We start from the raw sequence: 18,212 nt of genomic DNA, 5'->3' as shown, positions 1-18,212 counted from the left end.
TGACATTTGGCAGACCCTTGGCCTCTTACGGGTCACATCAAACACCCAAACTTTGATGGGACAAACGCTTGCAAACAATCTAACCCTTGGCAACTGCTTGTGGTAGCATTCTAACACACAGTGTTTTTTCTACTCACTATGTCACCTAATATTAGACCGAGCCATAAGGACATCAGCATTGGTCCTGCTCCAAGGAGAACAGTGCAGCCCAAACTGCCAAACCAGGTCCTCTCTGAACCGGAATAAAGGCAAGCAACTCAGTATTCCTTCCATCATCATTTGTGTGCTTGACGTAATGCCCTAAGTGGACAAGGTTATGCCCAGACATGGATCCCTTGGTCACTGGACGACTGGAACCAGGTTTCACCTAACTGAAGAGCCCCAGTCAGGCCAAAACCGGTCTTGAGTTGCTTGTGTTCTGGTTCAGAGAGGACCTGGCTTGGACGTTTGGGTTGAACTGTGAATTGGTGTTTTTTTTTCCCTTAACCTTCAAAGGTAAAGATGCTGCAAGCTGTGTTTAGAAACCATTTGCAGTCCCTAGAGAATTTTGGTATAACATTGAATACTTCCAGTGCATGAAACATGCTTACATTTCACAGAATCCTGGCTTTTTATGAATGGATGGTTTTAGAAAGCTTCAACAGTTCACGATAGCTCACGTATAAGTAATATTGTTTCCTTTGGCGAAAACAGTGGAACTTATCATTGTGTGACATTTACAGATAATCGTACATTTCTCCCAGTTTTAGTATTTTCACTGGAAATCCATGAGTAGTTTAAATGTTAACGCAAGGAGCACCATCAGAACAAGGAACGTGGCTATATTCTGATAAAGTGGTGTGCAGAGTGGCAGAATATGTTTACAGCACAAATATCCGACTGTGCTCATTTCAGATGAATCAGGTTTTATGGCAGCGTACCTTCAAAGGCATAAAACAAGCAATCTGAAAAACAAACTGTGACGAGTGTCCAGTCATTTACAGTAACGCGGCATCAAACCTTTGCACTCGAAATGACATCTAAATCACCTGATGTAATTACTTCCTGAAAACATGCCATTGGCTGTCAACGCCTGACACAGAAGAAGTAAATTGGGGATGCGTTTTAGTTTTTAAACTCTGTATTCTTCCATCACAGAAGTGACATTTCTGACCTTCAGGGGTCCTGCGTAACACAATAAAACTCAGTATAAAGGCTAGGAGCCCCAGTTTGAGATGTATTCTGTTTATTTGCTGTCTGAATCTACAATACGTTCATCCCACCATAGCTGCAGGTTTTCATTTATTTTATTTATATTTGTTTTTTGAAGACAGTGATGTATCTTTAATACACACAGGCTTTCGTCAGACTGACCCTCTATATGTGTCTGTTGGCCTGGCTATATTTTCTTTTAATTTTAAATTATTGACTGACAGCCCCTGCATGCACAAGAAATTGATAACAGGATGCCTGAATGTGATAACTTAGTGGTACATCTGACAGGGAACCAGATTTTAAATCACAGAGGTGCTACGTCATCCCTTGTAAACAACTTTAAAGAAATATTAATATTTTTATTGTCAAATGTGATCTACTTACAGACCAGGCTTACGAAGTCCATGTTAACATCTTGTATTTACCTTCTTTCCAGAACATTTAACACGTTTTTACCTCTTAGCACGAACTCACTTGAATCATAACAGTTAACACTTATTGACTTAATCCGCCACTAGAAACTGGTAGAAAAACTTCCATTTCCACAGAGCACAAGACTAAGCCCCTAGTCATCACATTTATAACAATAACCATTGGATTACCCACGAACTTTTTATTGTAGAGTAGATTTGTGCCTGCCATGAAGCACTTCAATGACTTGGTAGGGATGGCAAGCAATGCAATATAACACAACACCAGTACGCCCCACTAGGCATGTTTCCAGAAATTGAACTATGTGCCCCTTTTGACTTCTCAAACTGCTGGAAAATTCTGCATGTTCATGTAGAATATCTTTTCTGGATATTTATGGCTACATTGTCTATTTATCCTACTGGTAGATATGCATAGTTGTTGCAGGGCTAATCAAATCTGCCAGCACAACACCTATTATAAAAGCACAAGTCAATGTCTTACATTTCTTCATCCTTCACACTCCTACGCTTTGCATCCCATTACATAATCACACCACGGTGGTCATCAAACATGACATGGAAAGAGTCCGGATATAGGCTACAAGCAAAGACAATATTCTTTCATCCCCATACCCACATGGTGTAGCATGATATCCACGTAGAAAAGCACCACACATAGGAGTAATGAAGACCATACAAATCACATATTACAATACATTTTTAGAAAAGAAAGGGAACCAGTTTTATATGTGATGATGTACCCCTAACTGTAAATTACGGGCACACTTAGATGTCAGAATGCTCCTCTAATAAGCTAATCAAGTACATTCATTTTATAGGGAGATAACTGTCCCCCAATCTGTATGCTAACTAGGAAGCAATGGGAAAAGCACATCCTGGCTTGACTGACTGGACACTGTGTAAAATAGGTGCAGCTACAACCGCAGGTTCATTGAAAAGGTTAACTGTGTTTGGAGAAAGCAACCTTGAAATCTTCCTGAAAATAGGTTTGCGTAATGAACATATGGCAATGTAACGAATAGACTAAACATTTGCCTGTATCTTTTCTCTAAGGCCCTCTCCTGGCCAAGCTCTATATTTCCATTTTCTTAAAAAGTTGGAAAATAATAGACAAGGGTATGTGCTGATTTCACACAAAATGCATTCATTACTATTAAATGAAACACTTGGTAAGCTTACAATACACGTGCAGTGTGCATGTCCTTGCTATCCTTGAAGAGGGGACAGAAACAGCCAAAACCAATCACTGATAGAGAAAAGCCATGCAATTTCAGGCTCTCATCACCACTCTAGCAACACTCAGGAATCATGATGTTATTTATATTTCCATCTGTTGATTTGTTCTATTTTGCTATCCAATGAAATGTCACAGTGATGGATAGAAAAAAACTGCTTGGCTCAACACTTGAGCACAGACGGTGGCATTTTTCATTTTAATATCCATCAAAAAATGTAATAAGCTAACTGTTCACATGTATCTGGCAACCAGAACTGACTTCCGAAATGTCATTTATGTGTATTAAAATTCTAGGGGTGCGGTTCTAAACGAAATGAATAAAAGCAAGCATCATATTCTTATGCAGAAACCTTTCATAGACTTACACAATTTCTGGCATTCACACATTTTCGCAGCTTATGTTCAGAAATCTAGCAAAATTGTATATTAATATGTGGTACTGTAGCTCTGGATGTTCTTAAACAGGATTGTCCTAAAAGTTTAGGAATAGGGAACATTGGACACACATTATATGTTCGTTTTATTTCACACAAAATATCTATTTCAATGTGAAGGAATAATTTCATGTGAACCTCCCGAAATGTGAATGTTTGGGTAACTTTGCTGTCTAAAATGCTCATTTACTCCAACATTAGGAATGTTCATGCAGTATCCTGAGGTGTAGACTAAGGGAGCGAAACACCCCATAGGTAATCAGTGGCACAGCAAGGGTTCTGTGGGTCCTAATGCAAACAAGAAACCTATGCCCTTTAAACTTGACTCAGTAGTAAATTACACCTCTGTCTGTGACTCCATGGAACCTTCAAAACCATGGGCTGCAATGCAGCTGCACTAATGATGGCTATTGTCCTGTTGGTAATACTCCCAGAGTTATGATTATGAGAGTATTATCAAAATCCAATATCCATTTTTCTCCACTCCGCAACTGACACCTATTTTAGGACTTCTTAACTAAATCTACAAGCCTGAAAGAGCCACTCAACTAGTAGAATGTCTAAAATATATGCTTTATCTGCCATTCAGGATCTGTCATTTGCAGGCACAGGTAACACTTTTAAGAGCACTGCTTTTAAACTGTGTGCGCGGAAATACCTGAGAAGTGCCTATGGATCCACAATTCTTTGTTGTACAGCATAAACCATTAGTATGGTTAGCAGTTTTCTTTCCTCACTTGCAGAAGCAGGGCTACTGTTGGAATCTATCATACACTTTAAAAACCCACACTACTTAGGCCTCTTTGTTCAGTGTTGTCTGTGTGCAGATATCTACCTGTCCCAATGAAAATTCAGTAACATGTGACATGAAATCATTCTTTAGATATGCATTTTTAATTAGCCCATTAAAATGCAAAAGCACGAGGATAGAATAGCAAAGACTGCGCAGCAATCCTTTTGAAAGTAAGTGGTCTTTATATTCAGACAGAAAAAATGAATTATAAGTCAAAAGGTATAACCTGAGACTCCAACCTTGAGAAGGTGTTCCTAGCATAGTGCATAATGCTGTCAAAATCATATGATTCCCCAAGGGAGTTTACTTCTCCAGGTTCCATCTTCAAGAAGTTATACTCTTGACCTGCAAAATAGTAGAAAGGAGGTTATAATTAATTTACTGCTTGCAAGTGATGAAGATGTTATTTTACATTCAAAACGTTTTTGGGGAATTCTACCTTAATTAACCTGTTCCAACTGGCAGAGGTAATAGTTATCACTCTTGATTTCATGGGCCACAGTCACAAAGGTACCAGGGAAAAGTCAGCAACTATCTGTTTCCTGTTTCTAGGATTGGAGAAAACTTTAAACTCTGCTAGGATGTCAAAGTGTAGCAAACAGTATTCAAGAAAACCTTTGACAGCTATACTTTGAGTGCTGAAATTAGCAAGTACTCTGCATGCACAATTTAAACCAACTGTAACATTTCATAGGAAAACCCTAATTGCAAATATGCATGTGCAGATTTAATTTTTGTATTCTTCACTGGAAATCTTGTTCCCTTTGGAAGGGTCCCCACTAGCTCAGCATCAATTTTTGAGGAGAGCACTCTCCTTCCCACGTGGAACTATGCTTGCTCCTACCCTTAGGAGTATATTTCCCTGTATCTTAGACAGCGGGTCTCGCAAATCTTTCTCAGCACCCGTGCAGTGTGCATTGACCAAAGGGCTGTGAGAGAGTTTTACAACATATAGCAAAGTCTAATGCAGAAATTAAATACATGCAAATATATCTGGTAGCATAGGCGTAGGTAGCAATCATATTTCTATGATATAATTCAGATACGAGTTGTTTCCTAAATAGGAGTTAGGGCTCATGAGACAACAGTGAAGTGTATGGTGCAAAGTGCAAGTTATATTAGAACAACAGGCTGTTGGGAGCTTCACTGAAGACAATGAAGTGGCTCAGGGCTAACAATGGCTGGTAGAAGCCTTCTGCTCCAACATCCCAATGTTTCTCAGTTTTCCCTTCTTAATTTAAAACATTCTACCCTTTGTGGGTATTTTATTTTATTGTAATACATTATACAGTAAAAACAAAAAAACAGCTGCACATGTTTGATGCTTATTAGACTTGCAGTCTAGTCTCCAACACTGCAGGACACCGCAGTGCTCCAGAGCCACATCAGTGTAAATGTATAATTAATACAGACTCTGTGGGGCAGACATGTTTTCAATGCAGAGGAAATGAACTACTGTTACTTACTTTATATGTATGCAATTCGGAGGCCGTAAAAAAATAAAACTGAAAGAGGAAACATCTGCACTAAACAAAATGTTTTCCTGCTAGCAGTGCTCGTGCCAGCAAAGAGGTAAGCACATGCCGCACACAGCATGCTTTACAACTCTTGGCCAGAGTCAAAGCCCCTTCCCCTTGCCTCCCTCCCACTGCAGTTTGAAGAACCTCAGGAGAAATTGTTTGATATGAGGCCCTGTAACGTGAAAGTTTCAAACGTGGCGTTGGCGGAATTCCGCCACTCGTGGAACTCTGTAAAATCTCGTGGAATTTTTAAGGTAACTCTGCGGAGTGAAACTCTGTAAATTCCGCCAACCTCTGATTGATACCTAATTGCAAACCTGGCCTAGCATTAAAAATTGATTTAAAAGTAAGGAGTAAATGAGTTTAATACACCTGTAGCGCAAAGTGGTGGCTTGAATTTAAGAATGCATAGTGAAGTGAGCTGCAATTATAGTAATTTTAGCACTGTAAAAAGTGTCTATCTGATTGGGTTAATTGAGAGAAATTTTAAAGTGAGAAATGATGGCAGCATTTGTTAAACGCTGTGTTCCATGTTGAATGGAACTCTGATTAACAGTAATTTAAAATTATAATTAACATCATACCTTCACTAAACCTTTATCTAAATGTACCTCTAGGAATCAAGGTACTGCAATTACTTCTCTGAGAAATAAATGGAATTGTTGAGGCAAATGAGTCTCACCTGGCTGGATGTTTTCTCTAATTATGGTCACATGGTCATCTCTGTCTGGTCGTGTGTGTTCATGCCAGAAGCCTATGACATGGCCCAACTCATGAACAACGATTCCAAATTTGTCGCAGTTTTTACCAATAGATATGGCCTGGGGACCATTTCCTCTTCGTCCCACGTAGGAACAGCACCTGTGATTTCAGTAACATGGAACATAAATGATTAGAAAACATTCTCAGAGCAAGCATTTGCAATGCAATGGGTCTCGCATTTGTTCAACTTAGAGCTATTAGCGTTGTAAATTCCTAACAGGACTTTTCTTTCCACATAAACTGAAAATGAAAAGTAATACAATTTTACATAAGCAAGCCGATTGAAAGTGCCATGCCATGAGCATGAGCGTGAGGGAGACACAAAAAGAAACAGTAGTTCGCTCACAGTCAAACGTATTGGCAGCTATGCAATTATCTATGTAACAGGGTCGAGGCCATGCAAGGCGCTCGACTACTGCCCAGCAAGATTGTCCTGCATAGGAAAAAAAAAGAAAAAGTAGTCCATAAGCCATGCGGAAAACATGGAGCCTCTTATGTTTTCAGTAGTTTACCGGTGTTGTCAAGGATGGCTAAACACCGGAAAAGGCATGACGTATGCATGCCTTTCACAAACGAAATCAAGCGAATTTTAAAAGGCAAGCCCACAAGCCAACTAAACTGATGGGCCTGACATAGGTGTGGTTTAAAGCCCAAATAGAGATTACAACATATCCGGAAAGGGAAGTGTCTGATATATTCAACTAAAATGGAAACCAAGGAGCAAGACCTTTCATATTCAATTTTGTGAAATATATGTTTGCAAAGCGCAATGAAACAGGATCACTGTTTAAAAAGTTGTTATTTTAGTACGTCCTGCTATGAATAATTTTACAAACAAGTAGTCTCACAATATTATGCTTTTAAGCATACACGTGGTAAAAGAGGCTCTAACAGAACAGTTATTACACTTATGCACATGAGAGAAACTCTCTATTTATTATCACCCTCTGAACTACCGTCTCTAGAGGCAGAATCCTGGAACTCTTTGATCAAATGTAGCAACATTCACAGTGTTGTCACATGTGGTCCCACACTCCTTAGCTGTGTCCTACTTTAACTCAAAAATGCAAAGCGACAATTGGTGGACAGTGTGTTGAATGAGATATATTACTAATTTCATCAAATTATTTCTAGAGGATAAAAAACTTGCCTTTCTCTCCAGTTGAGCACTCTCAAAGGACAATCAATTGCACGTGACAATGAAAACCTGAACTGTACTTCCACTCTAGAGTTAATTACATTTATTATAAGTTTGGAAAGAAAAGACTATGGCCCTCTTTATGACTGTGGCGGATATTCGCACCGCCGGCAGCCGGATATATGGCGGCATTCACTACAGCAGTCGGTGATGCTTAGGCGGTTCCACTGCCGACACCACCACACCAGAAAAGGACCATTCACAGAATTACAACTAGTAATTCTGTGTGGCGGTCTTTTTCTGGTGTGGCGGTGCTTGTGGTGGGAGCGCCGGGTCCCGTCCCCTCGTGAAGAAGCACCTCGTCGGACAAGGTAGGTGTCATCCGCAAGGGTAGGAGGATGGAGGGTGTGAATGGGTGTGTGTGTATGCGTGTCATGAATGTGGGGAGAGGGTGAGTGATTGTGCGTGCATGTATGTGTGTAAATGTAGTGATGCATGTGTGTTTGCATGAGGACGGGTCAGGGTGTGGTTGTATGAAGATGAGTGAAGGGGTGGGGGGTGTTTTTGTTTATGTATGTGTGTAGTTGAAGGGAGGGGGTTGGGGATGGAGAGTGTATGCGTGCATGTGTGATGTTATCGGTGTATATGCATGTCTATGAGGGTGAATGTTGTGAGAGCGTGTGTGAGTTGTGGTGTGTCTGTGTGCGTCTGTGTGGGCATGGGTACATGCGTGCATCTGTGTGGATGTGTTTGGGGGTAATCACGGCGACAGGAACACAAGTTCCTGTCATCAGGATACCTTTCTGCTAGCATTTTGTGGTGGTGAGACCACCAGGAAAATGCTGGGGGTATCCCTAGTTGGAATTACCTCAGTGGTTATCCAACTCCCGCCAGACTGCAGGTGGAAACCTCTATACTAGCGGGCTGCGGTAAAGTGGCGGGACAAGCGGGAACGCGCCAGTCTGCACCGCCAGTCCCTTCAGCCGTGAGACCACCACCACGGTGCCAGGGTCATATTGAGAGCCTATGCAGTAGCCTTGGGAATTACCACAGGTTCATTTTTCAGAACTGCCACATTAAGCATGGCTTTTGCATCACAGAATGAAGTCTGATATAAGCAGGGACATGTTAACCTAGCAGAACATTATTCAAAATGCAATCTATAAGCACTTGAGAAAATAGAAAGGAAGCTAAGTGAGGCCTTCCTCAAGCTCCATCTGGGCAAAAACGTATTGAATATCTTGTCATATCAGGCTTATGAAGGTTCCTTTGTAGAAAAGTCTCCTGATTTCAGAAGAAAAAACAGGCTCCAGGAAAGTATTTTTTACTATTCATTTCAAAGGTTATTAAGTGCAGAGGCATCATAGCATATTTTACTTAAGAAACAGCCTATTTAAGAAAAAATAACCAAAATAAAAGACTCAATTCATCCACTTGTCACACCATAGTAGCAAGATATAGCTAACAATCAAAAAAAACATTAGAAAGGATACTCTTCTTCAGTAACCTGAATAGATGTTTCCATTGTCCCATGACAGTGATAAAAATAATGAGGTTGTTATCATTTCTGTGGATGCCTGATTATAAGTGCCATGCAATTTCAAAATGATAGAGTGTGTCCTCTTAAAAGATAGCCCATCTAGGTTGCAAGTCATATCAAGTAAGAATACCCCATAAATGTATAACTGATATAAAGTTAAATATTTAAATATAAATTAACTTAGCACTGTAACAAATAGTTAAGGGTATGTACAGGGGTGCCCCTGAACTAGCATAGGAAAGTTCACTGGCAGAGATTACTTCAATTCACTTGAGTAAAAAAAAAAAATCATACTCCATTGGATTTCATGTGGTTACATTCTAGAAAGTCTTCATTACACTGAATTGAAAAAGAACTTCATTGTTATGAGCGGGTAGTAAAAGGTCACTATTTAATGATAAAGTATACTTGATTAAGAAGTTACTGCAAACCTTCAACCACCACAATCACTTTATCTGCAATTTAAAATAGTGAATACCCTAAACAGATGTATATAGCCAACCACACGAATCAATGAGCTGTTAAACACTAGAAGTTTGAAGGAAGGCTCCTGAGAGTCCAGGGTCCCAGAACCTGGAATTCCTTGAAGTTGAGCCCATAGGCAGTGTTCTGTAGAAAAAAACCCGCAAAGTGAACTTTCAAATTAGCCTTGACCTCAGGACCCACAATGCACAGTCAAATATAGTGAATGTGAAATACTTCATTGAAGCCATTACTTGGCCTGGTTTGGGATTCATGTATCCATTAACTAGTTACCCATAACTGCGTAGATATTTTCACTCGAAAGTGACCAGAATGTAACCCACAGTACTTTATCAATTTCAGCATAAACAAACATAGATAGGGTATGAATCAAGAGAACCAAGACATGAAGTTACATGGGTACAGCATCCTGCATATCTGTGCAAAAGAGCTGTGGATGAACGTATTTTAGAAACTATAAACATATTTGAAAAACAGCCATTCATTTTTTTTTTATGATTTATCTAATGTAAAGCTAGCACGTGGAAAACACTTCATTATTTTTCTATAGTTGTTGGCTACTTTTGGCCCAATTTCAAGGGAATCTCTCTGTCTGTGCCTTTAGGAAACATCTTTTAACACTTTCTCCAGTTACAGGAGCTGCTTTTTAATACTTAAAAGGCAGAGCATTAGTGCAGACTTGTCAAGAGCGCCTATTCCAAATCACTTCAGGGGACAGCTGGAATGGTATGTGAATATTCAATGACAGTAATCATTTTGTAAATGTGTATGGCTTCGAGCAAGTGAATATGCAATATGTAAAACGGCAACCTAAAGGAGATGTATGTGGATAAATTGTTGTGTATAATTTATGTAACCACTCTGTGCATGTTGTAAATGTTCTGTAGTGAAGCACACAAAGATCATTCTGGAGCAGCATTTGAGTAGTGATGCTCTGTGTTGGACAATTTCGTAAGCTGAACACATCAGCACAAAATGTTAAGATATGCTGAAGAGGAGAGAAATGTATTATATACACAGAAATTAGATGGTAAAAACAGATAAAGAAATTAAAGTTTTAAGTTTACGCCTCAGTTTGCAAAGGTAATCCAAAAATTGGATTCATGAGATCTGTTCAAAGCTTTGGTGCCAAGATCACAAGGAAAACCAGAAGGGGAAGCAGGAGAAGGCATTCCAGCAAGAGAGAAATGAAATAAAGTCAATGCCTAGGTTTATAAGTAGGACGTTTACCATGAGGTGTAGAAAGTGTGGTCAAGTGGGGGGTGACATTTAAATAGGAGAGACCTAGAAAATGTACGCAAAATTGCATAAACTTGTAGAGAAATTAACTGGTAAGGGGAGCATACGACACACGAGTTGCATGAAAATGCAATAGTAGCATGTCAGCTGAGACAGAACTGGAGTCAATTATGCTAAGAAAGTTCATATCTTGATTGAGAAAGTAGAAACGTAATACAAATTCAAAAACTTTGTTAATATAATCAAATATTTCTGCATTTACACCACGGTTCGATTCCAAGCAATTTGTGTAAAACCCGGTTCTATGCAACATTTCAGCTATAAATATTAATAGATGGAATGTTTTTCTATGGTTTCTGCTTTATAAATATCATCATATTGTTGTGTCTTTCTTTTTACCACACATTTAGATTTTCTGTTAACATATGCTTTCTGTAAGATCTGTCATGTTGCCCTAGCACTTTATGCCCGTTTAATTCAGTGAATCATCTTCGCACTGCATTTCGGTTAATTCTCCACAAGGCGATACAATCTGACTGGTGGTGTTCCCAGTAGAGCATTAGACCAGTTTTGTCCTCCCATGGAGGGAACTATACTTTCTGAAAAGATCCTTCTAAGCCAATGCATCATGGCGAGAAATTGTAAGAATCTGTGATGCACAAGTTATACTTTTAAGAATGACATTAAATAAGGTCTCTTATGAGATGTGCAATCGAATTCAAATATTTGAACTCAGTCACAATCTGCTCATTGTCTCAGAATATCCATTTTATCCACTGGTGGATTCGTAACTCAATTTTAGTAAATCTATTACAAGCACTTAAGGTCTAATTATCATATTTTGTCTTTTCATCTTCTGTTTTCCACTTCTTCCTTTATATTTCTCCTTTTCGTCTTCTTTTTTGGTTTTCCACTTTCATTTTCTCCTTTATCTTAGTTTTTTTTACATCAGTTTTACCTCTGGTACATCTTTCATATTTGACCTCTCTAACTTCTGGCTTTACTTCTTTCCCTTTCTCTGTTCAAGTCCTGTGTCTGCCTTCATTTGCCTTCAGTCCCTTCCTTATCTCTTCTTTCTTACTTCTTTTCAGATTTACTCTAAACCTCATAACATTTACGTTTCAACCCATCACTCAATGCTTTTCTTCTAACTTCTCATATGATCGCCACTTCTTTTCATTCAATACTGTCACTAGCACCAGCTTCCTGACCCTGAAGTATACAAGAAAGTGATGGGTGAAATGCTTGAATTAACCAACTATTTACCCATCTTGACATATTCAACTCAAGGGGTATGGAGTTACAAAAAGTAGAACCACCCCGATATCCAGGGTGCTGCAAGCCACCGGCACCTCAGAAATCATTGCTAAGAGGTGCAACAGGAGCAGGTACAAATTTGAGAAATGTGGTAAAGTTAACAGTTGGGAAATTTTCAAGTGAGATTGACCTGGTACAGGTCCATCAGGAATTCCCGAGAGTTCTGGCCCTCAAGATCCTAAAAAGACCTATGGCCTGTGGAGCTACAAGGCATCAACTGCTCTTGACACGGAGAGCCCGGAGACTGGAACCAGATAGGGATGGCATTAGCATCTGTTCACGGACCGTACATGGAATAGAGGTACTATTGCAGGACGTGGATGCATGGTCTTTCCTTCAGGAATGTAACATCATCCTGATGCAGGACACATGGAGCCCCGGGCTGACAACGGTGGCAGGCTATGTTAAGCTGCAGACACCAGCAAAGAAATCCTCAAAATATGGTCACCCAAAGGGAGGTCTGTGGACATTCACATCTACAGCATTTAAATGGGGTAAAGAAACAATTGACATAGGGTTGAACTGGATTCAGGTAATGAAGCTCTCTCCCGAAAGGTGTAGCAGAACTCAGAATGCATTAATGCTCATAAATGTTTATTTTCATCTAAACAAAGTACACAAAGGGGGAAAAGTGGAAACCCTGGGCAACAAAATAAAGGTACTACAGAGGCAGCACATCATAAGGCTATTTTTCTAATTTCTGGTGATTTCAATTTAAACTTGGACAATGCTAGCAGAAAAAAGACAAAGTCCCAGGATGGAAACAAATATAAAAAATGTTTGGAAAATCTAGGCTTAAGGGTATTAAATGGAAACAGCAAGGAGGGTTAATCCTACTTTGATTACGTTTTTAAGTGGCAGAAAATGTTCACCTTTCAACTACACACTGATAAGTGATTCAGCGTGGCCCTTGGTGTGCAAATTTCAGACTAATCACAGAACTGTGATTGACCACTTTCCCCAAACAATGAGATTAGCATGCAGGTTTGATCAGCTACAAGAATCGAATGGCTTAATTTCTGCCACAATTAAATTCAATCTTAAAAGAACAAAATGGTGCCAAAATGCAACAATTGTCATAATGGAAAACGTTTACCACATTGCGGGAGTCTAGGAGGAAAGAAAAATACTAGAGGGTATGCAAGACAAAGCCTCTGTATCAATAGGAGATTGGAATGAAGAATTGGCAGGGGTAATGTCTACCTAAAATTCCCAGTCACGACACGGCCACCAAACTGGTTAGATGTGCAGAACAAAAAGGGGAGCCGTGAAAGGCAGGATTGGTTTAGCAAGGATCATGCATCCAGAAAGCTCAAATAGCTTGAGAAACCAGTAAACTGGCAAAAGTGGTTGCACGGGACAGACAATAGATAAATCTAATCTTCTGGACCTGAAAGCCAAGTATCACGATGACTGTTGGAAAGAAAAACAAGTTTTCTGGAGAAAATGTGGATCAAGTTACTGTGGGCAAGCAAAAAACCACACAGTAAAAACATTTGGGAATTGGCAAATTGGTTGGCGTTTGGAAGGAGCAGATATCAAAATGCAGAAATCAACTCCAGCTCTTAGGAGACCCACATTCGTGCAATTCATGTTTTTTCAGAAGACAACACTGAGGGTGAAAAAAGTTTGCCAACCAAAACAGAGAAGAGCCCCATAAGGACCCCTCAAGCTCAGGAAGAGAAGTTTATAAATGGAATTTAGACACAGAGAACATTCTCCCCTTCCAGCAACAAGCATATGAAGCTTTTGATGTGGTCCCAGCACAATTAGTTCCCTTAATCAACAAAATGAAGTCAGAAGCTGTTGTACGTCCAAATGGTCTCCACAATGTCATCTTTAATGGAGAACCAGATTATTGGGCCCACTATTTTACTCCCTTATTCAAAATCATTCTTTGCACCCAACGGATTCCAGAGTCTTGGAAAGGCAGCATTATACAAACAATCTATAGGAGTGGGAACCCAGCTTTGCCATCTAATTATAGGCTCATAGCTTTAATTGACATAGAGGCAAAGCTCTACACATCTTGTTTACTCCAGCATCATCAAACGTGGTCATATGAAAATAATTTGATCCCATGATTCCAAATGGGGTGTAGAGCAGGCATGGGAACATTAAAAAACTTAACAGAACTCAGCCTTATAGTAGAAAAAGCTATACACAGAAAAAACAAGTATTTGTGCCTGCTTTGTATACCTTAAGTCTGCCTTTGACTAACAAATAAAATACCTAGCAACATTGTTTCAAAACATGGTTGTGTTTTGGCCCTGAGCTTTTTATTTTATACCTGGCAGACCTTACTGGTGTGCTGACTCAAGCCAATAGTCTCCCACCAGTCTTAGCCTCAGAAGAATTAGGGTGTTTAGAGTATGCTGATGACAACATGCTGCTGAGTCAAACAACAATGGGCCTGCAAAGCAGTATGATAGCCCTAAAAAGATCCCTGGATCTTGAAGGAAACAAAAGTATTGCGGTTGGTGGGTTCCAAATTTGAGTCTTTTTGACTGACTTCTAGGAGGCAAAAAAGTGGAGGTGGCACCCACATATAAATATCTAGGAGTATAAATGGAACTTCAAATGACAAGGAAACATCAGTTGATTGCAATCTAAGCGAAAGCACAGTCACTGACATACAGTTTCAAAGTACTCAGAATGAAGCTGAACTAACCCTTTCGATCCATCTTCTAAAAAGTAATGTTGACAAAGTTGCTGCATGCAGTATACTATGGTGCAGAAATCATGCGGAGCTGGTAAGTTTTCTCACTAAATAAAATTCAAATAAAAAAGTATAAGACTGTTTTTATTATTCATACAATTGTGCCCCCAGCCCAGGTTTGGCTTGAATTTGGACTAAAAAATTAGTCCTGCCAGAGCAAGGGTGCGTTCCTCAAACTATGTTGGAGGCTACGGGTGTCAGAGAACAGGTCCATAAACAACTTATGCTGACTAGAAGTGAAGGATCAAAAAGTCAGCAACAGAAAAAGCTTACAAGGAAATTACCTAAGCCTGGTGATTAAAGCTCTGAGCATGAAAACAATTTGGGAGACCAGCATGAGGAAATCAGCTTTTAACAAAGCCACAAACACCTTGGTTCGTATTTTATCCCATGCTATGGACAAAGGCATCTTGGCAAATAAGAGACATGCTTGGGACGTGCTTGGGTCATATTCTACATTGACCCCTGAAGCCTATCTATCAGCGCATTTTTCAACCCGATAAAACAACAGTTTATGTTATTTCACTCAGGATTTTTAGATACTAAAGATATTTGTCCCACTTAGAAAAATCAGTACACAAATCAAAATTGTCAGCTACGCGGATATAAACAAGAGACTCTGTTGCATCTATTCTGTACTTGTCTGGCTTTTGGGGCTAAAAGAAAAAATTTATTGAAGCATTTTTTTGTATCTCTGCAGATCCGTTCCTGCAGACAGGCAGTCAAGAGCAGGCTAAATGGAAAACCAATCACCTAAGTTTGTAAGGGAGTGAAATTTTAAAAATCACTTTTGAAAGAGTTGGTTAAGACTAAGGGCCTGATTACGACCTTGGTGGAGAGGGTTATTCTATCACAAACATGATGGATGTCTCGGATATGGAACTTGTAATACGGCAGATGGGATATACCATCCCCAGTGGAGCAGTAGAGAGCCCCAAATTTAAATTTTTGAGCTCCTCAATGTTAAATCTGAAGGGCAAAGGATTGGGACCTAATTTAAGTTGCCTTGAGGGATGTGGGGATGCATATTATACATGATGAAAAGGTATTTCACCCGCAGTCTAAGCACTTTAACAAAGGGGAATGGATGTCAGAAGGGCAAGGTGTTTATTACAGGAAGTCGTTCAGCACTTTATTCACATGTGAGGAGTGGCCCATGAAAGGAATTCGAACCCCTGAAGAAGGCTTGCTCCTATATTTCTGGTTTTAAGCTGGTAAAATGAATTTGCTTTTTTATTAGTGCTTCATGCTTTTTTAAGGAGGGCAATTGTATACATGGGGTTATTCTCATGTAAAATGTGGACAAGGTGAATACATTTGGAAGACGAATCGATTGAATGGCACAATCACCACAAAAAGCATATGCACTTTGTTTAAGTTTGTGGTATAGGACATGTAAGAATAATGATCTTTGGTGGTCTAAATAGAAGAAGCTGTGTACCATTTTTGTATTTAATTGACCTTAATACTTTTATTTTTATGGTAAGGCAATGGTTTTAATTAACTATGCAAACAAAATTAAATTTGTAAATACACTTTAATAGAATTTCTATACAAGGTCACTATTGTATTTTTTAAACATGTCTATCTAGGATGCTGTGGCAGCACAACAAAGAAGAACATAAACAATTTCAGAAGGTCTACTAACTATTAAAGTGAAGTTTTAGAGATGCATAATTTCAGTCTGAGATGGATTGTAAAGTAGATGCACAAAACAATAAATTCTGAATTACATATAAAAGGCTAGAGTAGTTTCTGCTCCAGAATTTTTTTTCAAGCACTTTTAGAGATATCAATGAGGGCTGACTTCTCTGTGGTTCTATTTAGGTAAGTTTGTCAAGAACACCATTTGAATTAGGAGGTGATTTTTAAATATTATACTACAGTCAGGTCAAAATCTAGCTGTCACAGTAAACTCACATGACTTATAGTCTTATGAAGTATTAGCTATTTTGAAGCAATTCCTTTGAGATACAGTCAGTGCAATGTTAGCCTAACGTTCACCACGGGAAAAATGTTAATCTTTATATTGAAAGAAAACAGTCATTAGGAGTTATATACATAAACATGCTATCAACTTACATAATTCTACTTTAAGACAAAAAAATTATCTCATCCAAACAATCATCCTCTATCCAACGGTACTGCACCAGCACCGTAAACACTTGTCTCTCCATGCAGTCTCTACGTTAGGGCTAATCTAAAAGTATATAAACTCATGCACAATTTTAAATTACAACATAACATCAACTGGCTTTAACAAAATGACTGGCTTTAAAATAAAGTTAAAGAGAAGGATCTGATTCTAGAAACATTGAGTTGCTCACAGAGCTCTTCATCAAGTGGAGTTCAGAGCATTGTGCCATCCTACCAATAGGATAGACACTGCATTAAAAAAAAAATTTATACTGTAAAATGCAACACACCTCATGAACATGCCATGCCAGAGAAAACTGACATGGCCAAAAACACATGATGATTAGAGCAAATGTACTAATAAACACTGCCTGCAGTGCAAAGGTCATTTGTCATGTTACCACCACAATACGATGTAAATAACTTGAGAAAACACTTCTTATTGAGTCACAGATTCCATTTTAGAACAAGTTTTGAACAAAAAGCTGCTGGGCTGAACTTACAAGACCAAGTCATAATGATTATGTATGACTCTAAGAACAGAAGCCCTTGTGATCTGGATAAGATTGAATATATTTTTAATTAATATAAATACTGTACATAAGAAAACAGCATGCCATGAGCCCATACATGCAGATGTGAAGACTGTACACAGTAATTGACAGTCATCGTAAAGAACAACTCAAACTCCGGAATGAGAATAAATAAGTGTGGAAATGACACATTTTCTACTATACCAATGTCAATTACATAACAAATGCCATTTAGTAAAGTTAAGAATATGTACTATGTTGTGTCATTGTCTTTTTTTTCAGAAGGATTGCATTTTCCCACTGATAGGCCGCAGGCAATAGACCAGAGGCATAATTTGAACATTAGTTTTAACATTAGCATTTTACAACCCTTGTGTAATGAGGACGTCCAGAAGAAAGCTGGCAGAATATGAACTCCATTTACTAGGTGTCATGGTGTACTTCATAACAAATATAATTTAAAGTTTCACCTTGCAATTCCTGTCCTAATCTGTGAACCGTTCTCACCACTGTGATTATACTTATACTCACCCACAAGGTCTGTAAGTAAACACAATATAGCTTTCTTCATCAGTTCGTTCAATGAACGTAACACATGTATGTTTCTCCCAGTGCCTCATAGCCTGTTTGAACATGGCGCGCTGGCTGCCTGGAAGAAATATGTGACACAAAATTAGACAAAATATTTATAATGTACTTGTTCATTCAAATTCAGTTCCTACCCCTCACCCCC

General features: G+C 38.9%; 1 protein-coding gene across 1 annotated transcript in view; it reads right to left on the bottom strand.

Annotated features, from left to right (window-relative positions):
- Positions 1-18,212, bottom strand: part of TLL1 (tolloid like 1) — a 519,202-nt gene that overhangs the window by 380,084 nt on the left and 120,906 nt on the right. Inside the window, exons 5-7 of the mRNA XM_069243956.1 lie at positions 18,011-18,128; positions 6,295-6,473; positions 4,332-4,437 (exon numbers count right to left, since the gene is read on the bottom strand). Coding sequence (XP_069100057.1) covers positions 4,332-4,437; positions 6,295-6,473; positions 18,011-18,128 — 403 coding nt within the window. The remainder of the gene's footprint in view (positions 1-4,331; positions 4,438-6,294; positions 6,474-18,010; positions 18,129-18,212) is intronic.

Source organism: Pleurodeles waltl, chromosome 1_2 (genome assembly GCF_031143425.1).
Source record: "Pleurodeles waltl isolate 20211129_DDA chromosome 1_2, aPleWal1.hap1.20221129, whole genome shotgun sequence".
NCBI classification, from domain to species: domain Eukaryota; kingdom Metazoa; phylum Chordata; class Amphibia; order Caudata; family Salamandridae; genus Pleurodeles; species Pleurodeles waltl.
This window is presented reverse-complemented; position numbering and strand designations above follow the sequence as displayed.